Source organism: Podarcis tiliguerta, assembly GCF_965153285.1.
Source record: "Podarcis tiliguerta genome assembly, chromosome: 7".
Lineage (NCBI taxonomy): Eukaryota > Metazoa > Chordata > Lepidosauria > Squamata > Lacertidae > Podarcis > Podarcis tiliguerta.
Window position 1 is genome coordinate 4,364,561 of NC_139540.1, and position 20,511 is coordinate 4,385,071.

The following is a 20,511-nucleotide window of genomic DNA, read 5'->3' on the forward strand; positions in this document are numbered from 1 at the left end:
TAGCTTCATCCATTTCAGTGGGTCTCTTCTGCTCAAAACAACACTGAATACAACCTTCTGAGTCTCAACTTTTTGTACTTCTTTGCAGAGGAAAAATAACTGGTCAATTAATCTGAGGTGAGCATGGGAAATCTCACAAAGTCTCCTGTTATACCCAAAGGTCTCAGTGTAGTGAAGTGAAGAAGATTGGTTGTTGATGATTAACTCGTTGCTGGATCCTAGAGCTTCCTTTCTGGATTTGAAACCCTCAGGGTCAGTGTCCGGAAGGTAATAAGAGCAACCTGGCTGCTGGAGTGAATTACAGAAGCCATTCTAGAATCTGCTATCCATTCCAGGGTTTTGGTGGAGCTGAATAAAATCATTCGACACTTTGCTGGAACTGATTGGATAAGGCACTGCCCATCTTTAGTTCATTGTGTGTTTTATGGTGCATTGTAAACTGCCCTGAATGCTCTTTGTGGGCGTGAGACAGAATATAAATCCTATTTTTTAAAGAAAAGATAAGGGGGGGAGTGAAAGGGCATATATAAGGCAACCTGCTAACTCTTCCATGCCAGTTCGAAAAACAAGAAAACCACACACTTTACAATTGCCAAAGGAGCGATGACAACCTCGCAGTAAATTCAGAGGCCAACACATGCACCCTTCTTGAAATTTCAAAAGGAGAGATTGCAACCTCACAATAAATTCAATGTGCACTCAGGATCTCTGGATTTGAAATGCCTGTTGGCTGACTCCTGTTTCAGCCAACCCCTGTAAGTTAAGCCATTCAAGAGTCTGAGCAGAGCATTTGACCGCCGCTGTTTCCGTCTGCTGGGTCAAGTAAGTAATGCTGAGAAGAACTCCCAATGCATTAGCAATTCTTGGCACATTCTTAGCAAGCTGCACAAGCAACAATGAATTCAAGAGTTATACAGGGAGCGGTGTGTGCACTCTGCTACAGGGCCACCCTGTCCCAGACTCATGAAGCAGCAAACAATTCTCTCTACAATTCTGTCTACGGAGCAAAGCAAATTTACCTCCTCCAGAGGGAACATGAGACCATGGGGAGCTGGCTCCGAAATAGTTAGAAATACTTGTGGTCTGCATTTATACAATATCCATGATGGGGGAGGAGCCTCAGGCAAAAAGCCTTAGTTACCTATCCACAAGTACACCACACACAAAGTAGACATGCACACATTTGCAAAAAGCAGAGACATCACCTTGCCAACAAAGTTCCACATAGCTATGGTTTTCCCAGTAGTGATGTATGGAAGTGAGAGCTGGACCATAAAGAAGGCTGGTCACTGAAGAATTGATGCTTTTGAATTCTGGTGCTGGAGGAGACTCTTGAGAGTCCCATGGACTGCAAGAAGATCAAACCGATCCATTCTGAAGGAAATCAGCCCTGAGTGCTCACTGGAAGGACAGATCCTGAAGCTGAGGCTCCAGTACTTTGGCCACCTCATGAGAAGAGAAGACTCCCTGGAAAAGACCCTGATGTTGGGAAAGATGCAAGGCACAAGGAGAAGGGGATGACAGAGGATGAGATGGCTGGACAGTGTTCTCGAAGATACAAACATGAGTCTGACCAAACTGCGGGAGGCAGTGGAAGACAGGAGTGCCTGGCGTGCTCTGGTCCATGGGGTCACGAAGAGTCGGACACGACTAAACAACTAAACAACAACAGATACATTCTGCATATTCACTGCTGTGGGGTGACCATAGATATTAGAAAGCCTGAAGTCACCAGAGCTCCATTTATGAACATAAGAAGAGCATGTTGGCTCAGGTCAACGACCCATCTAGTCCAGCATCCTCTTCTCATAGAGGCCAACAAGATGCCTCTACTGAGAAACCTGCAAGCTGGACTGGAGCACGAGACCTCTCTCCTCCCTTGGTTTGCAGTAACTGGCATTCAGAAAGATTGCTACCTCCAACCTTGGAGGCAAACCATAGCTATCATGGTGAATCCTCCATGAATTGGTCTGATCGTTTTTCAAAGTTAGTGGCTACCACTATCTCCTCTGGCAGCGAGTTCCACAGTTCCATAAGAACAAAAGAGCAACCTCCTGGATCAGGCCAAAGCTCCATCTAGACCAACATCCTATTTTCACAGTGGCGAACCAGATCCCATTGGGAAGCCTGCAAGCAGGAGTTGATCACAAGAGCCCTCTCTTGGGGAACAACTAGTTTTCAGAAGCATTGCTGTCTCTGATGGGAGGCAGAGTAGAGCCATCGTGCTCTGGGGTTGCGGCGCTCATCTCGCTTTATTGGCTGAGGGAGCCAACGTACAGCTTCCGGGTCATGTGGCCAGCATGACTAAGCCGCTTCTGGTGAACCAGACCAGCGCACGGAAACGGTGTTTACCTTCCCGCCAGAGCGGTACCTATTTATCTACTTGCATTGGTGTGCTTTTGAACTGCTAGGTTGGCAGGAGCAGGGACCAAGCAACGGGAGCTCACCCCATCGCGGGGATTCGAACAGTCGACCTTCTGATTGGCAAGTCCTAGGCTCTGTGGTTTAACCCACAGCGCCACCCGCGTCCCATCCATAAATTTGTGTAAATCATGAATTTACTCAATACAACTCTCTCTCTGTTACCACCTCTGCAAACCCTCCAACATAACTCTGCCCAAATCCAGGACAATGCCTGTGAGGTTCTCTTCTCCTTGTGCACAGCCACCACCCCAGCTGTGGGTCAAGTGGCGCTGGGCTCGCAGATCCCTAGTACATGCGCTCTGCTCTCTCCAGTGGTTCTGGGGCTGCGAGAGGAGAAGCGGAGGGTTGTCCTCACTTCCTCACTCCAACCCATCACATCGACATTGCTCCAGTCCCCAGCGCACCTTCTGATTGGAGGAGAGCCTAGCTTCTCCCAGCAGCCACCGCGGCTTCCTTCTTTCCCCACTAAATTTTAAAAGACACTGAGGAGAGGGGGAAGTTGTGCTCCTCAGCGTCAGAAGCCCAAGGGCGGATGCATGGATCCCAGAACATTCCAGTATACGATCGGAAGCTGGGATGGCTTCTTTAAATCCGTGATGTCCCGGTCAAAACGGGACAGTTGTGCGGTATGCATACGGATCAAGTGCAGAGAACGACACATCTTTGCCACCGTATGTGTGCTCAAGAAGGACACACATTCAAGCCTGATGCCCAGAAAACTCTGCCAGTCAGGTCAACAATGGCTCTTTTGTCATCGTGTCTCCACTCGCCACCCCGGTCCCCAGGGGAAAGGAGAGGTAACTAATAATACTAATTAGACTCTACTAATAATACTAATTAGACTCTACTAATAATACTCTACCAGCAGTTCTCAGCTGAGGCCTGGTTCAGGGTGGCTGCAAATCTCCTCCTCGCTCCTTTGCACCCTCCCTCGATGAGGATGTTTTCTCCGGCTTTCGGGATCCGTGGCCTCTTCCAGTTAAATTGCCAGAGCTAATTTATTCCTTCCCGCAGACTGCCATGGGCGCCTCCCTGCCTCTTTCTCTCTCTCTCTCCCCACAACTCAGTCCCGTCCCATTCCTGCCCCCCCCCCACCTCCAAGACCAGTAAAGCTGACTAACTCACAGGCCTGAGCACTTCAGAGATGCCATGTGACTCGTAAGCATGGAAACCCATAATGAGGCCCCCACATCGCTGGTGCACAACAGGAGGCAGCCAGGAGCCTGAAAACTGGACTCTTCCCAAGGAGGTTGGTAGAAGAGTGGGGAGGGGGTAGTCTCCTCCTCCTCCCCCAGACCCTTAGAAAGGGAAAGGGGGGGGGGGCAGGAAAGTTGGCATAAAGTGGGAGTCGGGAAGATAAACACCCACAACCAACGCAGAGATGAAGGGAGCAAAAGAGAACCAACAAGAGCATCTTCACCCTGAATTGAGAGTCCTGGCATTGAGGAACATGTAGGGCATGTTGGTGCGATAAATGCCACAGGCCAGCCAGCTAACCCTGGGCATTGTTAGGTATTCCAAGGAGGGAGGGCACAGAGAAGGGATGTTTTCCTCTTCTCAAGTGTTTGGAGAGGAGTGGAAATTGGAACATACCGATCTGAATTTAATTCAGAGGGGAGGGAGACAGACAGAACCGCCAGACCTCTGTTTCCATGGCACGATTACGCTCTTTACATCAGAAATTTTGCACCTTGCCGTAGCTGGCCTCTTTAAAGGGGTACGTATGGGAAGAGAGGGACGCGGGTGGCGCTGTGGGTTAAAGCCTCAGCGCCTAGGACTTGCCGATCGAAAGGTCGGCGGTTCGAGTCCCCGTGGCAGGGTGCGCTCCCGTCGTTCGGTCCCAGCGCCTGCCAACCTGGCAGTTTGAAAGCACCTTCAGGTGCAAGTAGATAAATAGGGACCGCTTACCAGCGGGAAGGTATACGGCGTTCCGTGTGCTGCGCTGGCTCGCCAGATGCAGCTTGTCACGCTGGCCACGTGACCCGGAAGTGTCTGCAGACAGCGCTGGCTCCCGGCCTATAGAGTGAGATGAGCGCACAACCCTAGAGTCTGGCAAGACTGGCCTGTACGGGCAGGGGTACCTTTACTTTTACCTATGGGAAGAGAATAAATGGAGTGGGGGCATCGTTGTCCCTAATGCAATGAGGAGGGGAGGGAGATGCCTGAATAGTCCTCCTTTCGTTCATTTCCATCGGATCTTTCACACGAGAAAATTTCCCAGAAAATAATAATAATAATTTAGTATTTATACCTCACCCATCTGGCTGGGTTTCCCCAGCCACTCTGGGCGGCTTACAACAGGATATTAAAATGCAGTAACCTATTAAACATTAAAAGCTTCCCTAAACAGGGCCACCTTCAGATGTCTTCTAAAAGTTTGGTAATTGTTGTTCTCTTTGACATCTGGTGGGAGGGTGTTCCACAGGGCAGGTGTCACTACCGAGAAGGCCCTCTGTCTGGTTCCTTGTAACCTCACTTCTCGCAGTGAGGGAACTGCCAGAAGGCCTTTGGCACTGGATCTCAGTGTCCAGGCTGAATGATGGGGGTGGAGATGCTCCTTCAAATATACTGGACCGAAGCCGTTTAGGGCTTTAAAGGTCAGCACCAACACTTTGAATTTTGCTCGGAAACGTACTGGGAGCCAGTGTAGGTCTTTCAAGACCGGTGTTATATGGTCTGTGTGTAAGGTGTAAGAACTCTGTGGACAATATTTGGGGTGGTTAACCTATGGGTTGAAGGCTGAATGTGGGGCTTGGCCTCATTGGGAAAGCCCTTGGCAAGGGATCAGACCTCTTGGAAGAGCCACAGGAATCACAGCTAAAGAAGACCTGGCAGGTGGCCACCCAACCTCTACTTAAGCCCTCCAGGGAAGGAGAGTCCACAGCCTTAGGAGGTGGGTCATTCCATTGTTGAACAACCCTTACCTTCAGAATATTCTTCCCAAGTTTTAGTCAGAATCTCCTTTCTTGTAACTTGAATCCATTAGGTCTGTTCCTACCCTCTGAAACAGTGGAAAACAAACTCGCTCCATCTTCCATGTGACAGCCTTTCAGATATCTGAAGATGGCTACCATATCACATCTCCTCTTTTCCAGGCTAAACATACCTAACTCCTTCAACTGCTCCTCATCAGGCTTGGTTTCCAGACCTTTGACCATCATGGTCACCCTCCTCTGCACGCCTTCCAGTTTATCAATATCCTCCTTAAGCTGTGGTACCCAGAACTGGACACAGGACACCAGGTGTGGTCTGACCAAGGCAGAATAGAGAAATGATACCATTACTCTCTTCATCCAGGACAAGCCCTGATCTTCCTCCACACTGAGGAGGCTTCATCCTTACAAGCCACCGCAAAGGAAGCCTTCCCAGAGTTTTACTCCGGAGGAGATTTGGCAGCCTTTCAAGGCGATGGCGGAAGGCGTTTGCCGAGACATCCACTCAAACTGTGCCGCTAAGCAGTTAATAATTACTTCCTATGAACACCCCTGGAAACACACAGCGGCGTAACCCAGAATCGTTCCAGGCTCGCAGCTTTCAATTCTGCCAGCTTCTGCAAAGCTCATTAATCACACACGCTATTCTAAACACAAACAAGCGCTGGCTCCCCCAGCTTGTCCAATTCAAATAGAAAAGGCGGGGCACGGAGGAGGAGGAAGGGGAGGGCTGGCTCACCAGAGCGACATGCAGTCACCCAAGCAGGCTGGATTTATTAAATCAAAGAGCCATTATTAACAATGCAGCTTAAATATCTATCTAAATGCAAATGAGTGCATGATGGATTGTAGGATTTCCCCCCCCCCCGCCATGTCCCTTCTTGTTTTTTTAAAAATAAGGATTCAGACACTTCATGTTAGGATTTTGGAAAGGCACTTTTTTCCTTTTTCTTTTTTTGAGAAAGAGGGACACAAACCTGCAAATAAAGCCAGGTGTCTCACGAACTGGAGCTTTAAGGGACAACCCATCATGATCTGTGTGTTTAAACAACCCTTACAGGAGTTATTAAAATAGACCAGGCTTAATACTATGCTAACTATATAGCTGAACCTGTTGCCAAAGGTAAAAGGTAAAGGGACCCCTGACCATTAGGTCCAGTCGCGGATGACGCTGGGGTTGCAGCGCTCATCTCGCTTTATTGGCCGAGGGAGCTGATATACAGCTTCCAGGTCATGTGGCCAGCATGACTAAGCTCCTTTTGGTGAACCAGAGCAGTGTACGGAAATGCCATTTACCTTCCCGTCAGAGTGGTACCTATTTATCTACTTGCACTTTGACGTGCTTTCAAACTGCTAGGTTGGCAGGAGCAGGGACTGAGCAATGGGAGCTCACCCCATCGCGGGGATTCGAACCGCCGACCTTCTGATCGGCAAGTCCTAGGCTCTGTGGTTTAACCACAGCACCACCTGCATCCCATATACTAACTATGTGGCTGAACCTGTTGCCAAAGGTAGCTGTAAGCATATCAGTGCCCTTCCAGACAAAGGTGTCATGTGTCTCGGGATCTCATGTCCTGCAAGTGGAGAGGTAGTCCACCCTGGATAGGGTTGTACCCACCTGGAAAGAGCAGGATGGCAGTTTGTGGGGTGCTCCTCATTTCAACATTCTCACTGGAGGCCCACAGTGGCCTCGGTGGCCTTTTCCCAGATCAGGTTAATTTGCCAGCTCTGACCCCTTTGTGGTGGTAACTTCCTAGTTGAACATGTTCTATATGGGGCTGTCTTTGAAGTCTAAAGACCTCAAGGCCACAACCATAAACACTCAATTTTAAGGCTGATTCCCCCACTCCTTGACTCCTGATCGTCTGCCTTTGCCTTTGATCTGATGGTCTTTGGTTTCTATAAAGGTTTTCCCCAACGAACTACCTGGCAATCGTGCGAGCCTCCAGATTCTGGCTCCCTAGTCACCCCCCCCCCCCAGCCATCTTGCATCACAGGACAGCCTGGACTGAAAAGAGCTGCACATGGCCACACAAATGAACCAACTGACCTTTCTGCAGAATGCCAAAGGAAACAAATGACTCCTCTGCATCTTGCAAGAGAGCAGATGCATTTTGAGCACTGAGTCAGTGGCCACAAGCAGGGAGCAGGGAAGGGGCGGGGAATGTGAACCATTACAGTGGTACCTCAGGTTAAGTACTTAATTCGTTCCGGAGGTCTGTTCTTAACCTGAAACTGTTCTTAACCTGAAGCACCACTTTAGCTAATGGGGCCTCCTGCTGGGCCGCCGGAGCACGATTTCTGTTCTCATCCTGAAGCAAAGTTCTTAACCTGAAGCACTATTTCTGGGTTAGCGGAGTCTGTAACCTGAAGCGTATGTAACCCGAGGTAAAGGTAAAGGTACCCCTGCCCGTACGGGCCAGTCTTGCCAGACTCTAGGGTTGTGTGCTCATCTCACTCTAGAGGCCGGGAGCCAGCGCTGTCCGCAGACACTTCCGGGTCACGTGGCCAGCGTGACAAGCTGCATCTGGCGAGCCAGCGCAGCACACGGAACGCCGTTTACCTTCCCGCTGGTAAGCGGTCCCTATTTATCTACTTGCACCCGGGGGTGCTTTCGAACTGCTAGGTTGGCAGGCGCTGGGACCGAACAACGGGAGAGCACCCCGCCGTGGGGATTCGAACCACCGACCATGTGATCAGCAAGTCCTAGGCGCTGAGGTTTTACCCACAGCGCCACCCGCGTCCCAAGGTACCACTGTACAAATCATTTGCAAACTGCAACCACAAGAGTAAATACTCATTGCATTTGATGGGTTGGTGTTTGTTCTGGGCATGGGATGAAAAAGCGAACACAAGGCATTTCCAGTCCTGTTTTAAGTTTTTGTTGAAATTCCCTGACGTCTCTGCTTGCTACACCATAAGATGGACACAGATCAGAGTGGGGATGTATTTGAAGGACTATCCGATCGTGTGAGTTAAGAAACAAAGGGTATCCGACCATTCCTTCTGTGTTGCAAATACACTCCACAACGGCAATCTTCCCCCACCCAATGAATAAATAATTCTTTTTCTTGATCCAACAGCGAGAAAAATAACCCACTGAACTTACACATCAGTTTCCTCCCATAGGATGCAGGTCTGGTTGGTAGTTCCCTGCCAGGATGAGAAAAGAGGAAAGGAGAAAAGAGCTGGTGTTGAGTAGTTGACTGAGAGATCTGCTTAAATACAGCATAACATGTACTTGAATTATTATCCAGGTGAAGCAAAACTAGTCCCATGGAAACTTTAGTTCGCCCCATTTCCACCTCCCTCTTCTGCCTCAGAGGCCTTTAGGGCATCCTAGGTAGGAAGTGTAGTCCAGCCACACTTCCTGTTGCTCCATATGAGTGAACTCCCAAACTCAACTTCCTCTAAACCACAGTTAGGGAACCAATGACTCTCCCAGTGTTGTTGGCTTCCAGCTCCCATCAGCCCTTGCCAGCAGAGCCAATGTTCAGGAACTGATGGGATCTGTCCCCCAGCAACATCTAGAGTAGAGGTCTTCATCGTTCAGTGTCCCCAGATGTAAATAGAATCATAGAATTGTAGAGTTGGATGGGATCCAAAGGGTCATCTAGTCCAATACCCTGAAATGAAGGAACTACAGCTGAAGAATCCCTGACAGATGGCCATCCAACCTCCATGCAAAGACCTCCAACGAAGGAGAGCCCAACACCTTCCACGGGTGTCTGTTCCACTGTTGAATAGCTCCCACTGTAAGAAGGTTCTTCCTAATGTTTAGTCAGAATCTTCTTTATTGTAACTTGAATCCATTGGTTTGGGTCTGACCCTCTGGAGCAACAGAAAACTAGCTTGCTCCATCTTCCATGTGGAAGCCCTTCAGATGTTAATTCAGATGCTGTTGTCAAACTCCAAGTCCCATCAGTCCCAGCTGAGCCAAAGATCAAGTTGATGGAAGTTGTAGTCCTACAACATGTGAGGACCCAGCCTTGGAGACAACTGATCTAGAAGACCATAGGGGATGTAGATGATCCCAACCTTTCTATATGCCTTTACCAATTAAAAACAAAGCAACCCACACATTTCTCTTTTCAGGTTTACCCACCTCCCCAAAAAACATTCAACCTCTCAAAATACAATGTTTCTTCCTAGGCTCAGATGTCATGGAAAGCATAGGGTTTCGGGGTGGCAGTGGCTATATTGAACTTCATTCATATCAGCGACATTTTCCTTTTCAGTGAAGTAGGTGCTTACATTGTACAAATGGGAGAACTCAATTTCCATTGGGGTGAGCAGTGAGCGGGGAGCTGGTTTCACAGTCACAGAGATGACCCTGGAATTCAGAACTGTAGTATTTCTAGGGAGAAAACACAGCATGTCAAAAAGGCAGCGAAGGGGCAGAATGGAGAGAAGTCACAGCAATGGAGAGAAACTTTATTATTCATGTTCAAGTGTTGTGATTCCACCTTTCCACAAAATCTGCCCAAGGCAGTTTGCAATCAGCATGGCACACTTTAAAACCGATGGATTAAACAGCAATGTCGAAACAATGAAATAAACACAAGGAGGCAAAAGGCCAACAGCGAAAATCATGATATCGTTACCCAGAAGCTTAAGGGAACAAAGCAACCAGGTGACTAAATGAGAAACATAGCAATAAAAGCTCATGGGCAGATAGGAACATAGCCAAGAGCAGGATCAGGTTAAAGGTTCATCTCTATTAGCATCCTGTTCTCACAGTGGCCAACCAGATGACTCTGTAAGAAACCCACAAGGTGAATATTAGTGCAACCACCTTCTCCCTACATCTGATTCCCAACCATAGAATCATAGAATCCTAGAGTTGGAAGAGACCACAAGGGCCATCGAGTCCAACCCCCTGCCAAGCAGGAAACAATCAGTATACAGAAGCATTACTGCCTCTGATCATAGCCTTCATAGCAAGTAGCCAATGACAGCCTCGTCCCCCATGAATCTGTCTAATTTTCTTCTGAAGTTGATGGCCATCACTACCTTTTGTGAAGGCGAATGCCACAGTTTATGCTGCTGTGGAGAAATTGCCAAGGGGTTTGTACAATCCACACGAAAGGTTGTTGCAGTTCCACAGAATCCTTTCACAGAGTCTAAGACAAGTAGTACTATGCTACAAGATCCACTGTCCTGTGATATCATATATGAGTTTGTACTACTGATGAAGCCTAGGACGGCGAAACAAGGCTAATATTCCGGAAATCCTTGTCTTAGACTCTGTGAAAGGATTCTGTGGAACTGCAACAACCTTTCGTGTGGATTGTTGGACTCTATGAACAGACAGGTGAAATAGACACTTTCACATATGTGGACCTTATCAGAGAATGAACTGATCCACTGGGTCTTCTACTTTTTTCGTTGAACTTTATGAACTGCTTCTGTTGAAATCTACAATTCAATACAATGAAGAATATAGTACAGCCGGTTACGTCTTGTATGTTTATTGAAGGAGTTTGTACAGGCAACCCCTGATTTGTGTAGGGGTTGTGCTTTGGGTCAATGCATGCTTGCATGAAATAGCACCTCGCTCCACCCTGTTCCATCCCAGCTCTGCCCTGCCCTTTTAGTGATGTCTTTTATGACATTCTCAGTCACTTCTGGGTTCGGCGCTATTTGTGTATATGATCCCACATATATTGGTCATGCCTAAAACAGGGATTGCCTGTACTACAAATGGGGTCCCACCACAGAGAAAACTATCTGCCTAATCTCTGGAGACTGGACTACTCAGGGCAGGGGATTGGTGTTTGGACTTAAGGGTGCCTTTAATGAATGGGTAGGCTCATATGGGGAAAGGAGGTGCTAGATTTATTTTATTTATGTATTTGTGAAATTGATTCCCTGCCCTTCATCCTAGACAGATAGCAAGCTGTATGCTACATTAAAACAACCGCAAAATATTAAAAGAGCTGAGCTTTGGAAACCCAGTTTTGTATGCAGCATCCTTCTATCTGCTCCTCTCAATACAAGGCCCATACTTGAAAACAGAGTTGGTACCAAACTTCATCTTCTTTGCAGCAGCAGCGCTACCAGCCTCTTCTCCTGCCCTGCCTCTGCCTGGCTGTAGGCCAGACTGGTGAGGGGCCCTGGGACCTTCATCAAGTGACCGACCTGGAAAATCACTGGCTCCAGATCAGCTCAAAATCCCAAAGGCCTGGCAGAGGTGCTTGCAGTTGCCAACAAACTCATCTCATCTCTGGCACTGGAGGACTGCTAACCACACGTCTTTCTGAGATGATAGGATGCTGGAAATCTGTAACTACTTTATAGGTGGTGTGTTGTTTCACTGTCAACATTTCACAGATGGGATAGGGATGCGTGGCCACTGACTTCCCAAAGGACACCTACTGAGTTCATGGTTGTGGCAGGATTGGAACCAGGCGTCTGTCCAGCTCACAATCTCACCTGTGACACTGCACAGTTATCAAAGATGTGCAATCACTTTTTAACACTGCATTTGGTTATGGCTTGCTGCATTTAATTCACATCTCCACCCGGGGATTGATCTCCCAAGCGAATCCCACAGAGGGGACATCAGAGAGTATAGACTATTTGCTCCCTAATCTGCTCACAAGTCCCAAGCCTAGATGCAGCTTCAAATCTGCAGGTACCTTCCATGATAACCAGCCGGGAGCAAAGGCCTGGAATTTACAGGAAATGCTCTCATGCTAATCAGTGCAGAACGAATCTTGAAGGTGCCAGAGGGAGGCTTAATTTGCTGCCTCAGTACCTGCCTCGGCCTCGGAGTGAAGACGGAGAGGCAGGGAAAGTGAGACGTAGAAGAGAGAGATCTCTCTGTTACCATCAGAGATTGCAGAGACTCACAAGCCCCAAGGCAGCACAGAGGAAGTCGGAAGCACACAGCAGGATGGCTGTGCAGGAGTGCTCCCAAAGCATCACAAAAAATACCTCCAGAGAGCACATCAGACACTCTTCAAGAGGAACCCCACAGAGAGGGAACTTGGAAGAATCCTCTGCCCTAGGGAGTATGCACAAAGACGTCCCCTTTTTTGTAAATATCCCTCCCTTCCCACCTGATCATTTTCAGGACACTTGTCCATCAAAGCAGGCAGCTGATTCTCAAAGAGCAGTTCCGAATCCTTGTTCCACATCCCACATGCATTGCTGCTTACAATTACACATCACATTCACCATTTAAATGCACAGATCCAAACCGCCGTTGCTTGCCCTGTGTGCAGTTGGCTGGCCATTGCTTCTGGCTTTGCCTTCAAAAGCCCAGACAGATGTCTAAATGGGTGCAGATCCAAAGTACGTTGTTGGACTAGACAATTGGGGGAACCTTCCAACTCTACAATTCTATGATTCTAAGTCAATGTTTTCATTGAGACCTATAAGGGCACTACATCATGTCATCATGTTTCAGCTCTGTGCAGTATGACATTGTGGCCTTTAAGGACCAAACCGCACATTCAGCAGGTCTGAGATCGCAAGTTGCTGATGAGCAGCTTAAAAGGAGCAGTAGGGAGGGGTGGTCTGGTTGGCAGTGGAGAAACAGCTTGTGGGAGAGAATGCTTAAGCCTTCTCTTGCTCTCCTCCTGACACTTCCTTCCCCAGCTGATGGTTCATGTGATGTGGCAAAAATGCACCCAGAGCCTCTGCTGGAGGGAACAAATATGGGGTAAGGGAGTCCCAGGAGATCATTGGTAGGGTAAGGGTTAAGCAACATCCCTCTCGTCGGCTGCTAGAAATCACTCCCTTATCTTAATACTTAGATTAAGGTTACCAGATTTTTTTTCAAAAATCTAGGGACACTTTTTTAAAAGAAAGGGGGAGAAAAAGTTATTTTAAAAAATGTTATCTAAAAAAAATATTAAGAAGTAATATCTTCTCTTCTGTAGTCTCCTCTGGGCCCTGACCTGCTCTCTTGGAGTGCTAGCCAGCATGGAGTAGGCTCGGGTCGGGCCTAGGCTCGGCCACATGTCCTTGCCCTCCCAATGCTCTCCTACCTCTCCTCCTCAGCTCGGCAAGGTCGGGGCTCCCCTCTTTTTTCCTCCTTCCTCTTTCTCTCTCTTCCTTCTCCTTCTCCCCTCCTACTTCTCCCTGTGTCAGCTCCGGGGTTTTCCTGGCCCTGGAGCTCCATTTGGCAGTCAGCCAGGTGGATGGGCTCTCTCGCATCCAGCTCGATTTGGGTCGTGGGGTGTGTGTCAGCAGTTTCCCCAGTTGACACACTGGGCATCCCTGGTTTCTGCTTGGCAGTGGCAGTCTCAGCAGCCCAGAGCCAGCCTGGTAGCACAGTTGGCTCTGTTTGGCTTCCAGTGGCGTAGCGTGGGTTGTCAGCACCCAGGGCAAGGCAAGTAATTTGCGCCCCCCCCCGCTGCACTGTCCCTTCCCCAGATAGTCCCTCGCTCTCTCTCCGCTCCGCACTCCTGGCACCCTCCCCTCCACAGTGGGCGGCGACCCGGCAGATCGGATCGGATTCGCACAGCCAGCACTGCAGTGAGAGAGAGTGAGTGAGCCAGGTAGGGGCAGAGAGCTGCGAGTGCGAGCACCCCCCCCCCAGATGTTGCGCCCGGTGCGGCCGGCCCCCCCTGCACCCCCCACGCTACGCCACTGCTGGCTTCAGCAGCTGCTCACTGCCATGGCACCTGCCATTTTGCCTCACCAGAAGTCCTCATATGATGTGTCTTGTGCCATTGAACCAATCACACAACATTCATTCCCTAATAATAAATCTACAACACTTAAAATATAAATCCAGGGACATTAAATGAAATCTGGGGACAGTCCGGGGACAGATTTGTACATCCGGGGGCTGGGAGACGGGGACATCTGGTAACCATAACTTGGATACTCTTTGACAACATTCCTGATCCCTAGATCCAGATCTGCTGACTCCCTCACTCACGTCTGCTTGCTTATCAACCATATGCAACTCCCAAGAACGTATCTGGGAGTCCAGCTGTGTAAGGTTGGCCAGGGAATGATTTGTGCGTGTGCAGCGTGGCCAGGGAATCTCTCTGTTCTAAGATGCCCATGACCGACCAATGGACTACCCACTCCCACAAAGACGTGCATCAGCCTTACCTCTGAAGGGAGAGGATCCCACCCAGGTTTCGGTACAGGACTGTCCCCACCACGAAGACAGCAGAGTCATCTGTCTCTGTGAAGAAGCAACAGGGCAAAAGCAAGCAACAGAATAAGTGGAGAGGGAGAGGAACTGGCTCAGGGTGGCATTGAGAGGTGATGGGTGGGAGCAAGGCATGAGAGAGCAAGAAAGAGAGAGGTAGGCATCATTCAGAGAGAATGTCTAGCATGGGAAGATGGAGTGAAAGAAAGTAACTCATGTCATTCCAAACCAGTGCTTTTTTTCTCAGGTGGTACTCAGTGGTACCCAGTACTGGCACCTCTTTCTGTTGTTAAAAAGTGTGGTGCTTACTGTAACGACTTCATGGTGATTACCGGCACCTATTTTTCTAGGGGGGGAAGCACTGTTCCAGACCATTGGCTATGGTGGGCTGGGGCTGATGGGAGTTGTAGTTCAAAGCAGCCAAATCACAAATGCATGATTGCTAGACAGCTCTCAAACAGGGGCAATGGCACCATGGAGTTTCATAACCTGCATAGAGGGGACTCTATGATGTCATACCTCCAAACCTGGTGTATGTGTATTGGGGGGGGACCATGGGTTAATCCCTACCTCTTCCTTCCTGTCACTATGCACTCCTTTTTCTGCCTGCGATGGGAGAAGACGTATCTTTGCTCTCCTCTGGAAAGCAATTTCCATTTTGAACTGGACGGTGGATATTTGTAACGTTTAAGGATTAAACCAGCCTGCCTGGTTTTCATCAGTGCATCTGTTGAACCATGGCAAGGCTTTGATAAGTGGGTAAACCCTGCGGATTTTTCTTGTTTACTTAAGAATCTGGGAGTGAATTATTTGCTAAGAATTTGCTAAGAAACATAGAACAAGAAGATAATCCAAGTCGGAATAAAGTATGCTTGGATATCATATGTCTATATCTATATCTCGTGGTCAAAATCAAATATCTTTAATACGGTCAATGACCAGCAAGCGATTTATAAAATATGGCAATATAAGTACTATTATACTACAGATAACAGTGGAGATATGGCCAAATCACAAAATTGGTACTTATGTTTATGACCAGGTTTCGACTTTTAAGGTTTTAAGGATTCAATTCAAATGTCACTAATGTTTATTATCGTTCCTTCGATGTTTGCAATTTGAACTCCATTGCTGTCATCATTGCTCGTCTTATTCTTGTTGCAATGTAACAGTACTTCACCACAGGCCTGTTGATTTTGGGGTCTTTGTCAGCTAAGAGGTCTATGTCTATATCTATCTATATCTACTCTCTATATCTCTATCTATCTGTATCTGTATCTGTATCTATACTGATCAGAATAAAAAGGCAAAATAAATACACACACTGCTCTTCCTCCATGACATGCTTCTGTCTGCAGCCTGCGCCAAGAGAAAAAAATTTCACCTGCAGTCGTCCCACTCCCCTTACCTGAAACCCCCGTGGACAGGATGCTTTTGGACACAGTGACCTTGTCCTCTGCACTGCGGGCCCAATCCACCATGCCCCGCCAGCCTTTCATAGGGAAGCTAATGTCTTTGGCTGCGTTGGCAGGGAGCTTCTGGATGCTGAGGACTTGAGAGGAGAGAAAGAGAAAGAGAGAGAGGAAGAAATCAAGCCAACTTTCATCTGCCCAGTGAGTTTCGCACACACAGGAGTAACAACGGACATTTAGAGCAGGAGAACAACTTGGAAGCTTGGTTGTGGGAATAAGGAGTGAAATCAGGGGCCTGGAACTTTGCATCTCAGGGGTCAAATGTGGCCCTCTAGGTCTCTGTATCTGGCCCTTTGAGCCTTCTCTAGTCTGCACCCTACTTCTCTCTCCCCCACCACTTCCCTGATCATTTCTGCTTCTCCAGAATGGGTCTTTGCTCATCTGGAGGGAGGATAGAGAGGGGTGTGTGTGAGGAGATTTCACTCCTCCCATATCCAAAAATCTGCTGATGTTCTCTGCTGATTTTCCAGAGAGGAGGGGGCGGTTTCTGCTCTCTACTTATTCCGCTCCAGCCTCACATCAAAGCGTCAGAGAGAGAGAGAGACTGAGTGTTAGAGAGAGATCGTGTGCATAGATAAGGTTGCTGTTAAGAGCAGCTGCAGACACTCAGTGCAGTTCAGCATTTTTCGTTTAGACCTCATTTAGCTCTGTAAATAGTTGTGTATTATAGTTGTAGATAGAATAAAGAAGATATTCTACAGAGCTGCTCTCCGAGTCGTTTGTACTCTGCTATACTCTGCTGTGCGACGACTGTCTTCTTGTGGAGTGAATCCGGTGCTCACAACTCTGAGCTGTGAGTCCACAGCACTTTGACCTGTTCCTGTGCAGAAGGTGGTCTCTGGAAGTGCTACCCAGCTCGCCTAGCCCAGTCGTGGCTGAAGTGGATGAGTCCAGTTGGTGGCACTGGCTCAAGGGCGATGCTGACAGTGTGTACCTACTGTCCAAAGGTAAATTGTGAACTTGTTGCTCTGCTGAGTTTCTGCTTCTGGCCCTGCCAGCCACTGAGTGTGGTCTTCAGAAGGTTGCCCCAAAGGGAACGCAAACTTTGGGCTGAAAATGGTTCCCCTCCCTGAGTTAAATTCATTCAACTGTTCCATATAAAGCACTTTCAATGACAGTCTCAATTACAGAGCACATTTTTTCACATCTGTTTCTCCTGGTTGTTGGCAGGGCAGACAGATAAGCTTTGGTATAATGCACTCATCATGCGTTCAAGCCTTTTGGAGTAGGGTTTTGGAGACTCTAATGGAAATTGTTGGAGTGAGGAACCTATCGGGACTCACAACTGAGATATCAGGTTCCTATTTGTTAGTGCCTTCTGGGGATATTGGAGAGGTACAGGAGCTCCATCTATCAGGCAGCAGGAAATGGTATTAAAATGTTTGTAACTGACAAGGTAGGGATGCAGGTGGCACTGTGGGTTAAACCAGAGCCTAGGGCTTGCCAATCAGAAGGTCAGCGGTTCGAATCCCTGCGGTGGGGTGAGCTCCCGTTGCTCTGTCCCTGCTCCTGCCAACCTAGCAGTTTGAAAGCACGTCAAAGTGCAAGTAGATAAATAGGTACCACTCTGGTGGGAAGGTAAACAGCGTTTCCCTGCTCTGGTTCACCAGAAGCGGCTTAGTCATGCTGGCCACATGACCCGGAAGCTCCCTTGGCCAATAAAGTGAAATGAGTGCTGCAACCCCAGAGTCGGCCATGACAGGACCTAAAAGTCAGGGGTCCCTTTACCTTTACCTTACTAACTGATAAGGTTATAAGAAAGGAACAATGAAGTATGTAGAATCTGTGAAGTTTGCAATATTCAATATCAATATTAGGCAGAGGCTCGTGGTAGGGTCTTCTTGGTGGTGGCTCCTCCAGGTGGAGTTACTCTCATCCCCCTTCAGCAACTTATTTTCCTTACCTACTGAAAAACACACGTCTGCAACATTTAGCATATGACGGCTAATAAGACGATTGCATTCTTCACCTTTTTGTGGCCACTAATGTGTTGACGACCGTTCTTCTTATGATACTGAGGTTTTGTCATTTTATTGCTGACCTTTCATTTTCTGCTTTATTGCCAAGTGTTCCGAGGTAGATGTAAGTGGTGCAGTAAATTAATGTGATGTAATGAAGTTTGTCTTAGTTGCGCCTATTGTTATACACGGCTTGTCTGAACAAATTAACTCCACGCGACAGGAACGTACGATGCCGAGTTAAGCTGAGTCAGGCAATTGGTACATCTAGCCCTGGACAGCTTAATCTGACTGGCAGCGACTCCCCAGGGGTCTCAGGCAGAGAATGTCTGAAGCATCTGCTTACTTATCCATTCACCTGAAGATGCCAAGGATTGAACCTGAACCAGGGAAGTTCTGCTTGCAAGATGAGTGCAGATTTGGTGGCCAAGTTGCTCACCGGGGCAAGGTGGTTTGAACATATAATTACACTGATCCTGGTCTGACTGCACCAGCTACCAATTAGTTTCCAGGCCCAATTCAAAGTGCTGTTTTTGACCTATAAAGCATGAAATAGCTCAGTACTGCAATACCTCAAGGACCACCTCTTTCCGTATGAACCTTCCCAGACCCTAATATCATCTTCTGAGACTCTTCTTTGGGTGCCTCCTCCTCGAGAGGTCCAGGGGGCAGCAACATGAAAACAGGGCCTTCTCTGCAGTGGCTCCCCATCTGTGGAATGCTCTCCCCAGGGAGGTTTGGCTGGCACCTTCATTAGATACCTTTAGGCACCAAAATGTGCTGGGGGTGTGTGTGTGTGTTATTGTGCTGGGTTTTTTGCTTTTTATGTATTTTGTGTTTTTATATTGTGATTTTATGTTGTAACCGCCCTGAGACCTGAGGGTATAGGGCTGTATTTTGCTAAGAATTAAAATAAAATGTCCCAAGGGCCAAACTACACATTACACGCAAATGTATCCTAAAGAAGCCAGCAGTTGGAGCTAGCTCAGTGTCTCTTTCCCTAGAAGAAGGAATTGGATAAACAGTCTCCCCACTGATACCCCCCATCAATTAAGCCAAACTGCAAAAAAGAAGAAGAAGAAACGCTATTAATGTTTTGAAATGACCAGCTGGCTAGAGGCATTCAGGAATGGAGTAGTCCAACCTACTCACCCAGGTTTTCAGTCACTTGATAGGAATCCTGGAAGTCCTTCATACGAAATCCTATGACGTCAATGAAGTCCTCCACCAGCCTAAAAAGTTCCTTGACATTCGGTCCCATCTGCAAAGGCATGCATTTATTTATTTTTAATAATAATAATGATGATGATGAAGATGATGGTGATGATGATGATGATAGACCTGCAGGACCATAATTGCTGATAACCCAAGACTAAGTTCAAATTGGGGTCCTCCTTTCCCCCTCTCTCACACACAAACAAACAGACACAGCACTTCCTCAAGTAAGACCAGGATAACAGTCACAATAGATCCTGAAAATTTTATACTGTCATTTTTGTGCAATGTATTCATCTTTTTGGATGATGATGATGATGAGTTTTCCTAGACTGGCCTTCACCTGACCATTGCAGAATGGCATACATAGTCATAAAATTATACACAAAATAAAAATAAAGGGATTGTTTCCAACCCTACTGTATTGCTATTGCAGTAGATCTTCGCTTGTGCAAGAGAACTTCCTCCTCTTTTCTGGAGCTGATTTTTAAGGCACACAAAAAGAGGGAAGGGAAGTCCTGTGTGGGACTCTGAGCAAACTGCATTAAATATCACTCAAATGCTGTGCTATCTTCAAACATTAAACACGTTGGATAGCTCGAGTATCGCATATGGCCTGCAAGGTAACTTTCTTCCCAAAACCTGAACAAAGTAATGAACTTTCGCATGGTGATGAAAAGGAGCTCAACTGTATTTCAAAATGACTTTTTGGGGTGAGGGAAGGAGAAATTAAGTAAGCTGCATAGCTGGATCTGGGCCCCATTTGTCACTATTCCGGTTCCTGGTATTTCATCGGACAAACAGCTGCCCCATTTTCTCTTAAGTCCTGAGGACTAGCGCCTTGATTTTGTGACAATGCCCAAGGCCTGCAGATATGCACAGAAAGCCTGGCTGTGGGTTGTGAAACACAAGAGCAGTCAAGTACAACATTCCTAGAGTGAACATGTTGACACATGGGGAGCAATGTTTGTCCAGCCAGCAGGTAAACTTCCTGTTTCCTTCTGGGCTGGGACAGACTTCCTCTGCATGTGACTAGAGGTGGGCGTGGCCTCACCTGTTCAGGTAACGACAAAAGCACAGGACAGGGCAGTCATCTCTCTTGCATCAAAGAAGCAACATCTGCTTAGCCAAAGATGCTCTCTTGATCTCCAGCCAAGAGAGGACAAAGGGACTGTCTCCTTATGAGATAGTTTCCAGGTGTATGTAACTTTTCTAAGCTAAGTCTGACTTTTGGGATCTGATTGTGAACAGAATGTGAGTAAACTCTTTTTATACTTTTATAGTAGACTGTGTCATGTCTTATCTTTTATGAGGGAATAAGGGGGAAATACCAGAACAGTTATTTTAGAGGCTTTAGCAAGCCTGAGCAAACGCATCCGCTGTGAGTTTAA

At 47.6% G+C, this 20,511-nt stretch overlaps 1 protein-coding gene across 3 annotated transcripts in view; it reads right to left on the reverse strand.

Moving 5' to 3' along the window:
• The window catches only part of ADGRB1 (adhesion G protein-coupled receptor B1), a 398,279-nt gene that overhangs the window by 156,580 nt on the left and 221,188 nt on the right, over positions 1-20,511 (reverse strand). For all 3 annotated transcript variants that reach the window (XM_083448995.1, XM_083448994.1, XM_083448996.1), the window contains exons 13-17: positions 19,058-19,166; positions 15,884-16,027; positions 14,433-14,508; positions 9,612-9,714; positions 8,467-8,510 (exon numbers count right to left, since the gene is read on the reverse strand). In XM_083448995.1, the coding sequence (XP_083305121.1) occupies positions 8,467-8,510; positions 9,612-9,714; positions 14,433-14,508; positions 15,884-16,027; positions 19,058-19,166 (476 nt within the window). The remainder of the gene's footprint in view (positions 1-8,466; positions 8,511-9,611; positions 9,715-14,432; positions 14,509-15,883; positions 16,028-19,057; positions 19,167-20,511) is intronic.